The 13024-nt window shown below is 41.0% G+C and overlaps 3 gene segments (V, D, J or C); all 3 read left to right on the forward strand.

Moving 5' to 3' along the window:
• Nucleotides 1-3713: 3713 nt before the first annotated feature.
• On the forward strand, nt 3714-8508 carry LOC133023683 (Ig heavy chain V region 5A-like). The segment is given in 3 exon segments: nt 3714-3756; nt 3847-4142; nt 8176-8508. Coding segments are annotated over 3 exon segments (672 nt in total).
• Nucleotides 8509-9659: 1151 nt separating this feature from the next.
• Nucleotides 9660-11328, forward strand: LOC133023428 (immunoglobulin heavy variable 4-30-2-like; the record flags this gene model as incomplete). The annotated part of the segment is given in 3 exon segments: nt 9660-9702; nt 9793-9913; nt 11133-11328. Coding segments are annotated over 3 exon segments (360 nt in total), but the record flags the coding sequence as incomplete, so codon positions are not given.
• Nucleotides 11329-12583: 1255 nt separating this feature from the next.
• On the forward strand, nt 12584-13024 carry LOC133023429 (immunoglobulin heavy variable 4-38-2-like). The segment is given in 2 exon segments: nt 12584-12626; nt 12717-13024. Coding segments are annotated over 2 exon segments (351 nt in total).

The following is a 13024-nucleotide window of genomic DNA, read 5'->3' on the forward strand; positions in this document are numbered from 1 at the left end:
CTGATGACAAACCAAACCACCAACCAGACATTCAACAAACGAACATGATGACTTTAACTAAACGTTTCACATTTCTGCTGCTGTCAGCCATTTCTGGCGAATTCCAAATCCTGCAGTCTTCGCCTTTGTCGTCCAGGCTCATGTTCGGCTCTATCCTATAACCAAACTGATTTTCTCCTCAGGTGTTTGCAGTCAGACTCTGACTGAATCTGAACCGGCGGTGAAGCGGCCCGGAGAATCCCACAAACTGACGTGTACATATGCAGGGATATCTGATGACTCTGCTTATATCAACTGGATCAGACAAGCTGAAGGAAAAGGCCTGAAGTGGGTTGCCCACATTTCTGCTCCGTCAGGCAGCTCTAAATATTATTCAGCATCTGTCAAGAATCGCTTCACAATTTCTAGAAACAACCACATGGACCAGGTGTATCTGCACATGAGCAGCCTGACGACTGAAGACATTCCTGTTTGTTATTGTGCTCGAGAGCCACAGTAACACAGGAAGCCAGAGAGCTGTACACGAAGCATCGCATCTGTCCCTATGTCACGCATTGAGTGTTTAAATATCCTCCTCTTACAACATTGAAAATCGTTGAAGCCCCCCCCACCCCCAATGTCCTAAGCTACTCTAAAAGTATCAGTATCTAATCATAGCTCCAAATTTAAATTTTAAACATATAAAAAAACACTAAATATATTTTGTATTTATAAAAGTAATACTATATTTTAAACTAAGCTCATGATTGAACAGTTTTATTCAACATTATGATCTGAAAAAGAGATGGTTTGTGAATAAATATCACAAAATAATGACAAATAAACAAACGAAACTAAACTCTGAGATTTTTTTTTTACTTAATTAGATTGAGAGATATTTGTAAACCATGGCTTTCTACATAAAGGACAGTTGCCGTTAGACTTTTAATGAAAAATATATAGCTGAGTGGTTATAGGGCTCTCACAACATGACCACAAATGTATATCCCCTACTTTCCGTAAGTTCCTGTCTGGAGTCACTGTCTCTTACAGATAAAAGAATGAAAAATAAAAATGAATAAATAAACATCTTAAATAGAGCAAATAATGACATCAAAACACATAATATTTTATTGAAAGCAGAGTTGATTCCCTGTCATGTTTTCCCAGAGCTGATCTAATAACACTGAGCAGCCTATTCTATTCTATTACCCCCAGTGACACCATCACTGATGATTCGTATATTTGATTCTATGCAAACTCAGAGACCTTCCTTGTTACTCAACTATGAAAAAACTTCCCAACAGACTGACAGGGGAGTTGACGGCACGTCAGATTCACCATTAACCATGTTTCCTGTAGCTGTGCTGCTGCTGTTTGCAGCTGGATCATGTGAGTCTGCTTGGACTTGTCATAGAGTCACAACTTTTTCTTTTGCAGGACAACTTAATGATTTATGACAAAACATTCTTCTTTTAATAATAATAATAATAATTCATTTTATTTGTAAGGCACTCTTCATCCGAGGATCTCAGATATTAACAGATGTGAAGTGTGAAACTTTGACGCAGCCAGCCTCTGTGACTGTGCAGCCAGGTCAACCTCTGTCCATCAGCTGCCAGGTCTCTTATACTCTCACCAGCTACTGGACAGCATGGATCAGACAGCCTGCAGGAAAAGGACTGGAGTGGATCGGGTGGAAATATACAGGAGATTCAAAATATAAAGATTCATTAAAGAACAAGTTCAGTATCGAATTAGACACTTCCAGCAAAACAGTGACTCTAAAGGGACAGAACATGCAGCCTGGAGACACTGCTGTGTATTACTGTGCCAGAGACACAATGATACAAACCATCAGCCGACCTGAACAAAAACCCCTCAGTGCCTGAACACTAGTTACATGAAGCCACCAGAGGAGGAGCTCAAAGACTACTGGTGATTTCAGACCAGTTCACTGTTACTGTAAAGAGGAATCAGATATGGGTCATAAGGTCATTTAACAGTAACTATTGATACCACTTGTAATACTCTGACATCACAGTGACTGTAATTTCAGTGTGTATGATTTTAGTTCATGATAAATTATAAAAACAGACATGAAATTGTGTTTTCTGAAGGTCTCAAAATCCATTAGGGACCCTAGATTAATATTTTTTTAAAAACTAATACAAAACTAAATTAAGAAAATAAAGTTTCAGTGATTTATGAGAAGAAAAAATTACAATTTATGACAAATAACCATAATTTACTTTCACTTGGTACTAACCGAGGAAAATTTGTATATATATATATATATGAAAATAACACACAAACAAATGTTAATATATTTATATCAATCATTCTGTAACTAACATCATAATAATGAACAACAAAGTTTAAACGAGTAAAATAAGAAATGAGATAAAATCCCATTAATCTCCCTTCAAACTGATGACAAACCAAACCACCATCCATATGTTGAACAAACGACCATGATGACTTTAACTAAATGTCTCACATTTCTGGTGATTTCCAAACCTCTGCACTCTTCCTCTTTGACGTCCAGGCTCATGTTCGGCTCTGTTCTATAGCCAAACTGATTTTCTCCTCAAGTGTTTGCAGTCAGACTCTGACTGAATCTGAACCGGCGGTGAAGCGGCCCGGAGAATCCCACAAACTGACGTGTACATATGCAGGGATATCTGATGGCTCTGCTGATATCCCTCGGATCCAGCAAGCTGAAGGAAAAGGCCTGGAGTGGGTTGCCTTAATTACTACTCCGTCAGGCAGCTCTAAATATTATTCAGCATCTGTCAAGAATCAGTTCATAATTTCCAGAAACAACGACATGGACCAGGTGTATCTGCACATGAGCAGCCTGACGACTGAAGACTCTGCTGTTTATTATTATGCTCGAAAGCCACAGGAACACAGGAAGCCACAGAGCTGTACACAAAGAATTGCATCTGTCCCTGTGTCACTTATTGAGTGTTTAAATATCCTCCTCTTTAAACACTGAAAATCGTTGAAGCCCCCCCCCCATGTCCTAAATTAGAATAAAAAGTATCAATATCTAAAAGTAACTCCAATTACAATTTTAAACAGATAAATAACAGTGAATATATTTTGTATTTATTTAAAAAAAATACTGCTTTTTAAACTAAGCTTATGATTGTACAGTTTATTCTACATTGTGTTCTGAAGAAAAGATGGTTGCTGAATCAATATCACAAAATAAAAACAAATTAAAAAAAGGAACCTAAACTCTGAGATTTTTCTTTGACTTGATCAGATTGAGAGATATGTGTTAACCATGGCTTTCTACATAAATGACAGTTGGCGTTAGATTGTGAAGGAAAAATATATAGCTGAGTGGTTATAGGGCTCTCACAACATGACCACAAATGTATATCCACTACTTTCCTCCAGTTCCTCTATGCAGTCACTGACTCTTACAAATAAAAGAATAAAAAATTAAAAGGAATAAATAAATGTGATAAAATTGAGTAAATAATGAGATGAAAACACATCATATATTAAATTAAACAGAGGTGATTCCCTGTCAAGGTTTCCCAGAGCTCATCTAATAACACTGAGAAGCCTTTTCTATTATATTACCCAAGTGACACCATCACTGATGATTCGTTTATTTGATTCTATGCAAACTCAGAGACCTTCCTTGTTACTCAACTATAAAAACTTCCCAACAGATTGACAGGGGAGTTGAGGGCACGTCAGATTCACCATTAACCATGTTTCCTGTAGCTGTGCTGCTGCTGTTGGCAGCTGGATCATGTGAGTCTGCTTGGACTTGTCACAGAGTCACAACTTTTTCTTTTGCAGGACAACTTAATGATTTATGACAAAACATTCTTCTTTTAACAGATGTGAAGTGTGAAACTTTGACGCAGCCAGCCTCTGTGACTGTGCAGCCAGGTCAACCTCTGTCCATCAGCTGCCAGGTCTCTTATACTCTCACCAGCTACTGGACAGCATGGATCAGACAGCCTGCAGGAAAAGGACTGGAGTGGATTGGGTGGAAACATGGTGGAGGGGGCGTATACTATAAAGATTCATTAAAGAACAAGTTCAGTATCGACATAGACACTTCCAGCAAAACAGTGACTCTAAAGGGACAGAACGTGCAGCCTGGAGACACTGCTGTGTATTACTGTGCCAGACACACAATGATACAAACCATCAGCCGACCTGAACAAAAACCCCTCAGTGCCTGAACACTAGTTACATGAAGCCACCAGAGGAGGAGCCCAAAGACTACTGGTGATTTCAGACCAGTTCACTGTTACTGAAAAGAGGAATCAGTCCGTTTCATGAAGGTTTAATAACTGTAGGAACTCTTTTAATCAGTTCACTCATTCCTCCTGCATAACATGTCAATATATCACCCACCTTGCTCAAGAGCAGCAGAATCTCCACGACTTAAAACCAAGAATGTTGCAGAACTTGATCAAATCATGTAAATGAGCTTTATCCATCCATTTATCCCCTTTCTGCGAACACTTATATGTAATTATATAAGTTATGACATCATGAGGTGAAGCTTTTTTGCAATGCGATAAATAGTAAATTCTAATGACAAGAAGAGTTCTTGTTATGTGATGAAAGTTGCTTCAATAAAATGAAAAACATATTTCTATAACATGACGTTTTCAAGTCAGTATGATACACGTGTTTTTCTTTTTCTGGCGTGGCAGCTAAACACTTCCATGCATTGTGACGCATGCTAGAGAGTCATGTATGGAAATGTTGCAGAAGTGAGTCCAAAAAGTTGCAAATAAGTCAGCAGTTAATGAGGAAAAGTTATTTTCATTCTTCAACATTGTTCTAAATGGTCAGTCTCCTGCTGAATTCTACCTTACTCATTAAAAAGACCCAGAGATAATTAATCTCCTTCATTTGTTGTAAAATCTCTGTCCGAACTCAAATAATGAATCTGTTGTTTTCTAGCAGAGAACCATGTCCTCAGAGTTAAATGTGCTGACCGTCATCTCAGATGCAATCCATCCCAGAACACATGTAGGTCACAGTCTGATGAAGCGAACAGAACCATATCATCTGCATATAGCAAAGAGGAAGTTCAGAGTCCCCCAAACTGGACACAGTCCCCCCCCTGGCTGCATCTGGAACTCATGTGAATCACAAACAGGACTGGTGAAGAGGGACCTTGGCCTGTAGGTCAATGCTCAGTTTGAGTGCCTCCCAGAACACAGAACACACAATTATTACTTCATATTATACAAGGATGGGATTGTTTGTAGCAATGGCCCTAGAATCTGTATTCCCATTGATAATGAGATCATTGCATTTCTGAAACGTCACAACAATAGATATGTGCCTTGATTGTTTACAGTAAAAGCAAAGCTAACGGTTTGATCAGCCTTAGAATGTGATTTCAATGTGTTCAAATTGAGTAAATAATGAGATCAAAATAGATCATAATTTAAAGAAAGCAGAGGTTATTCCCTGTCATGTTTTCCTAGAGCTGATCTAATAACATTGAGCAGCCTCTTCTATTCTATTACCCCCAGTGACACCATCACTGATGATTCGTATATTTGATTCTATGCAAACTCAGAGACCTTCCTTGTTACTCAACTATAAAAACTTCCCAACAGACTGACAGGGGAGTTGACGGCACGTCAGATTCACCATTAACCATGTTTCCTGTAGCTGTGCTGCTGCTGTTGGCAGCTGGATCATGTGAGTCTCCCTGGATTTGTCAAAGAGTCACCACTTTTTCTTTTGCAGGACAACTTTATGATTTATGACAAAACATTCTTCCTTTAACAGATGTGGAATGTGAAACTTTGACGCAGCCAGCCTCTGTGACTGTGCAGCCAGGTCAACCTCTGACCATCAGATGCCAGGTCTCTTATTCTGTTAGCAGCGGTTACCCTACAGCTTGGATCAGACAGCCTGCAGGAAATGGACTGGAGTGGATTGGAAGAAGTGGAGGTGGATACAGCACATACTATAAAGATTCATTAAAGAACAAGTTCAGTATCGAATTAGACACTTCCAGCAACACAGTGACTTTAAAGGGACAGAACGTGCAGCCTGGAGACACTGCTGTGTATTACTGTGCCAGAGACACACAATGATACAAACCATCAGCCGACCTGAACAAAAACCCCTCAGTGCCTAAACACTAGTTACATAAAGCCACCAGAGGAGGAGCCCAAAGACTACTGGTGATTTCAGACCAGTTCACTGTAACTGTAAAGAGGAATCAGACATAAGTCATAACATAATTTAACAGTATCTATTTATAACACTTTTTATACTCTGAAATCACAGTGACTGTGTGTATATATATATATAATACATACATGTAAATGTATTCATATGAAACATTTCTTTCATGTTCTAGTTGTGCATTTCTCTTTGAGGAGGAGGATTTGATGCAAAGATTGAGTCTGGACCGGCGGTTAAAGGGCATGGAGACACACTGACCTGCAAATATTCTGGGTTCAATGGTGATTACTGGGAGGCTTGGATCAGGCAGGCTGCTGGAAAAGGCCTAGAGTGGGTTGCTACTATCAGTCATGGCAGTAGCAATATCTATTACTCTCAGTCAGTCTGAGGCTGCTTCACCATGTCCAGAGACAACAGCAAAAAAGCAGTTGTATCTTCAGGTGAACAGTCTGAAAACAGAAGATTCTGCTGTTTATTATTGTGCTAGAGAGTCAAAGTGACTGGAGTTGGTTCATCAGCTGTACAAAATACTACTGCATTTTTCTTTTACAGATCTGATATTCCCTGATAATAAAAAACCCTTCAGGTATGAATTACAAAAACACAACTTGTAAATGTTTATGGCACTAAACAGTGAAATGTGACGGATACGACATCGCAGTCAAGCGGCTCAGTGGTGAACAAGAATGTCCCTGCCAGCCAACCAGGTCCTTTCTATGCACATCATGCTAACCAGGTTTCTAAATGGGACTTGTCCTGCAGCGGAGGGGAACTGGAGATTCGCCCACGATGTCTTCCCCGTGAGAATAATAATCTCATCTCCGATTTGACTTCACAGTAGTTTTGCGCAGCCAGATCTCCAGATCTTGTTTGTCTGTCTACAAACTGATCACTGTCGTCTGGGGCTGAACTCAGCCCAGGATGCAGCTTCAAGTCCCTCAAAATGAGTGTCAGGTGAAGCTTGTCTTGGTTGAACATTTGCTCATGGTCTGGTCCAGTTTTAAAAGCAACAGCATGTTAGTTCAAGTCGGAGGTTCAAGTCGGAGAGACGGAGGTCTGTGAACGATTTGTAACGATGTTTTATTAAAACATGTGGAAAAGTCACGTGTAACATCTCAAACGTGAAAATGTAATCGTTCCTCTGCCTGCTACTATCGAGGGATGGGAGGACGACCTGGAAAAGTGGCCGTGAATAACATACTGTACGGCGCCACTACGGTTTCAGAACATAACAACTATTGTTAGCCGTTGGAAATGCGAGTGGCTAACACCACTCTCTCACAGGACGCTATGACCACTATCATTTTCACAGTACACTTCAAATGCAAAGTGCTGAAGCACCACAGACAGCAGCTAACCCAAAGACAACAACCAAATAATGAAAGGTCCAACACCGACATGAGCATCAGTGAAAGTCAGACAGTGTCACGGCTGATTCTGTTTGTTATATCAACAGTTGCTCCCCTGAATCAGTTAGCCCACCTTAAATGATGGTCTGGTAAAAAGAGGCTACAGCAGACTCACTTCATTTCCTGTCTCAATCTACTGACCAACAGACTGAATCATGAAAACTGGTGCTGCAGTCACATATAGAAACAGAGAGTAGGTTGAACTTGCCATACTGCTGACAAAGAGACTGTGCATTGATACTATTTCATTTGATCTATTTGAATTTGATTGAGATTTTTGTTACAGCAGAACTTCAGTATTTTACATGTTCCTCTGCTGTTGTGGTTTATGAAAAAAACAGTATCAAGTTCCCTCTCAGACCTGTAGAGGGAGGTCTATGCAAACTCTTCCCTCCTTATAACACCAGCAACTGTCAGAACACAAGGACCGGCTAATACACAACTTTAATCTCAAGTCAAAGAACTACAGTGTCTGTCAGAGAATGGAAAACACACTTGTCTGGGGTTTATTATTTGTAGTTACTGTTCATGGTGAGAAAATCAATCCTGCTTTACTCATTTTGTAACTGTTCTAACGTGTGGTTTACAGGTTTGCTGCATAATGTTCATCATTTCTTCACTTACAGGAGTTTGGAGTGAGATCAAACTGGACCAGTCTCCATCGCAGGTGAAAACACCTGGAGAGACGGTGAAGATGTCATGTGTCATATCTGGGTTCGACATGACAAAGTACTATATACACTGGATACGGCAGAAGCTGGGGGAAGGTTTGGAGTGGATCGGGCAGATGTACGCAGGTTCAAACTCTGCCAGCTATAGCAGCTCCTTTCAAAACCGTTTTATCATGACTGAGGATGTTTCAAGCAGCACTCAGTTCCTTCAGGTCGAGAGTCTGAAAGCAGAAGATGCTGCTGTTCTATAACCAAACTGATTTTCTCCTCAGGTGTTTGCAACCAGACTCTGACTGAATCTGAATCGACTGTGAAGCGGCCCGGAGAATCCCACAAACTGACGTGTACATATGCAGGGATATCTGATGCCTCTGCTGCTATCAGCTGGATCAGACAAGCTGAAGGAAAAGGCCTGTAGTGGGTTGCCTTCATTTCTGCTCCGTCAGGAGACAACAAATATTATTCAGCATCTGTCAAGAATCGCTTCACAATTTCCAGAAACAACGACATGGACCAGGTGTATCTGCACATGAGCAGCCTGACGACTTAAGACTCTGCTGTTTATTATTGTGCTCGAGAGCCACAGTAACACAGGAAGCCACAGAGCTGTACACAAAGCCTTGCATCTGTCCCTGTGTCACTCATTGAGTTTAAATATCCTCCTCTTCCAACACTGAAAATCGTTGAAGCCCCCCCCCCCACTCCATCTCCTAAGCTACAATAAAAAGTATCAATATCTAAAAATACCTCCAATTACAATTTAAACATATGAAAAACAGTGACTATAAATGTATTAATGAAAGGAATACTGCTTTTTAAACTAAGCTCATGATTGAACAGTTGTATTCAACATTGTGATCTGAAGAAAAGATGGTTGCTGAATTAACATCACAAAATAAAGACAATTAAAACAAGGAACCTAAACTATGAGATTTTTCTTTGACTTAATCAGATTGAGAGATATGTGTAAACCATGGCTTTCTACATAAATGACAGTTGGCGTTAGATTTTAAATAAAAGTATATAGCTGAGTGTTAATAGGGCTCTCACAACATGACCACAAATGTATATCCTCTACTTTCCTCAAGTTTCTGTCTGTAATCACTGTCTCTAACAAATAAAAGAATAAATAAAAAATAAACGTGTTAAAATTATGAAATTAATGAAGTCAAAACACATCATATTTTATTGTAAGCAGAGGTGATTCCCTGTCATGTTTTCCCAGAGCTGATCTAATAACACTGAGGAGCCTATTCTATTCTATTAACCCAAGTGACAAAATCACTGATGATTCGTATATTTGATTCTATGCAAACTCAGAGACCTTCCTTGTTACTCAACTATAAAAACTTCCCAACAGACTGACAGGGGAGTTGACGGCACGTCAGATTCACCATTAACCATGTTTCCTGTAGCTGTGCTGCTGCTGTTGGCAGCTGGATCATGTGAGTCTCCCTGGGTTTGTCATAGAGTCACCACTTTTTCTTTTGCAGGACAACTTAATGATTTATGACAAAACAATCTTCTTTTAACAGATGTGAAGTGTGAAACTTTGACGCAGCCAGCCTCTGTGACTGTGCAGCCAGGTCAACCTCTGACCATCAGCTGCCAGGTCTCTTATTCTGTCAGCAGTGTTGGGAAGGATACTTTCAAAACGTATTCCGTTACAGAATACAGAATACATGCCCAAAAATGTAATCTGTAACGTATTCCATTACATTAACTAATCTGAGTAACGTATTCTGAATACTTGGAATACTTCCGGTTTGTATTGCATTTTTTAAGTGCATGATTGCGGCGTTGTTATAGTCAGTGGAGCAGCAGCAGTTTAAACTCTCTCTCCGCCGATGCGGCGGGGCAGCTGGAGGTCCGGCTCCCATCCACTCCCACCTCTGTGCCGGCCCCACCGGACGCTGAAGGACCCCCCCCCCCCCCCCTGAGCCAAGGCTGCCTTGCAGTGCAGCGATCGTTTCGGCGTCGAGTCTATTTTTTTTGCGCTTGACGCGAGCGTATCGCTCCAGGAAACACACTGAAAAATTATTTTAAACGATATTGATGACATTTTATATGATATAAATGAATGAAAAAGCATGCATCCAATAGTTTGTATTCACCTTCTGTTGTCCTGGAGTTTTAATTTTACCAATTTTACCGATCACATTATTAAATGCCCCCTTCTGCCCATCCACTATAGACACACAAGCAGTCATAAAGATAAAAAGAGAGGGGGGGGGGGGGGGCGGAGAATACGTAATATACCCTCGACACCCGACATTGAACGGAGCAAACAGCGGAGAAGTTCTTGAAGATAGATGACATTAAATTGGGACGCTGTTGCAGTTAATGTTGGAGCAACAAGTGACTTTATGCTTTTATACTACTGGGTCAACGGGTGATATTATTCAGCGTCCGGCGCTTCAGCGTCCGGTGTGAACCCGGCGTGCCTCGCTGGTCTCCTGCAGAGCCATGACAGCGGAGCTCTGGAAGCGCAGGTCGGTCTTCTGTCACCAGGCGCTGGAAGGGCAGCTTGCGGATCAGCAGCTCCGTAGATTTCTGGTAGCGACGGAACTCTCTCAGAGCCTCGGTCCCGGGCCTGTAGCGGTGAGGCTTCTTCACGCCGCCGGGGTCCGGGCTCTCTTACGGCAGCCCTGCTCTCCAGCTGCTTCCTGGGGGCTTTGCCGCCGGTGGATTTACGAGAGAGTGAATAAACTCGAGAAGTACCGTCATGTAATCCACTGATTTCAACAATGTAACTGTATTCTGAATACCATCTATTTATTTTGTAACTGTAACGGAATACAGTTACTCATAATTTGTATTCTAAATACGTAACGCCGTTACATGTATTCCGTTACTCCCCAACACTGTCTGTCAGCAGCTATGCTACAGCTTGGATCAGACAGCCTGCAGGAAAAGGACTGGAGTGGATTGGGTGGAAACATACAACAGCTTCATACTATAAAGATTCACTAAAGAACAAGTTCAGTATCGAATTAGACACTTCCAGCAAAATAGTGACTGTAAAGGGACAGAACGTGCAGCCTGGAGACACTGCTGTGTATTACTGTGCCAGAGACACACAATGATACAAACCATCAGCCGACCTGAACAAAAACCCCTCAGTGCCTGAACACTAGTTACATGAAGCCACCAGAGGAGGAGCTCAAAGACTACTGGTGATTTCAGACTAGTCCACTGTTACTGTAAAGAGGAATCAGTCCGTTTCATGAAGGTTTTTTAACTGCAGGAACTCTTTTCATCAGTTCACTCATTCCTCCTGCATAACATGTCAAGAAATCACCCACCTTGCTCAAGAGCAGCAGAATCTCCACAACTTCAAACCAAGAATATTGCAGAACTTGATCAAATCATGTAAATGAGCTTTATCCATCCATTTATCCCCTTTCTGCACACATTTATTTTCTATTATATAAGTTATTGCATTATGAGGTGAAACATTTTTACTTTTTTAGATGATAAACTAGAGAGTTTCCTGCTGAGTTCTACTTTGCTCATTAAAAAGACCCAGAGGTAATTAAACTCCTTCATTTTGTGTAGAATCTCCGTCCCAACCGAAATAATTAATCCGTTGTTTGCTAGCAGAGAACCATGGCTTCAGAGTTAACGGTGCTGACTGTCTTCCCAGCTGCAATCCATCCCAGAACACATGCAGGTACAATCTGATGAAGTGAACAGAACCATATCATCTGCAAATAGCTAAGAGGAAGTTTTGAGTCCCCCAAACTGGACACAGTCCTCCCCCTGGCTGCATCTTGAACTCATGTGAATCACAAACAGGGCTGGTGAAGAGGGACCTTGGTCTGTAGGTCAATGCTCAATTTGAGTTCCTCCCAGAACACAGAAGACACAATTATTAATTCATATCATACAAGGACGGGTTGCTCGTAGCAATGGCCCTAGAATCTGTATTACCATTGATAATGGTATATTTGTCAAAATCTAAAATTATTGCATTTCTGAAATGTTAAAACAATACATATGTGCCTTAATTGTTTACTGTGAAAGCAAAGCTAAGGGTTTAATCAGCCTTACAATGTGATTTCAATGTGTTAAACTTGAGTAAATAATGAGATCAAAATACATAAAATTTAACGTAAGCAGAGGTGATTCCCTGTCATGTTTTCCCAGAGCAGATCTAATAACAATGAGCAGCCGATTCTATTCTATTACCCCCAGTGACACCATCACTGATGATTCGTATATTTCATTCTATGCAAACTCAGAGAACTTCCTTGCTACTCGACTATAAAAACTTCCCAACAGACTGACAGGGGAGTTGACGGCACGTCAGATTCACCATTAACCATGTTTCCTGTAGCTGTGCTGCTGCTGTTGGCAGCTGGATCATGTGAGTCTCCTTGGATTTGTCATAGAGTCACCACCTTTTCTTTTGCAGGACAACTTAATGATTTATGACAAAACATTCCTCTTTTAACAGATGTGAAGTGTGAAACTTTGACACAGCCAGCCTCTGTGACTGTGCAGCCAGGTCAACCTCTGACCATCAGCTGCCAGGTCTCTTATTCTGTTGGCAGCTACTACACAGCTTGGATCAGACAGCCTGCAGGAAAAGGACTGGAGTGGATTGGAAGCAGGCATCATGGAGGGGCCACATACTATAAAGATTCACTAAAGAACAAGTTCAGCATCGACTCAGACTCTTCCAGCAACACAGTGACTCTAAAGGGACAGAACGTGCAGCCTGGAGACACTGCTGTGTATTATTGTGCCAGAGACACACAATGA

The sequence above is a fragment of the Limanda limanda genome, chromosome 17, assembly GCF_963576545.1.
Source record: "Limanda limanda chromosome 17, fLimLim1.1, whole genome shotgun sequence".
Classification (NCBI taxonomy): domain Eukaryota; kingdom Metazoa; phylum Chordata; class Actinopteri; order Pleuronectiformes; family Pleuronectidae; genus Limanda; species Limanda limanda.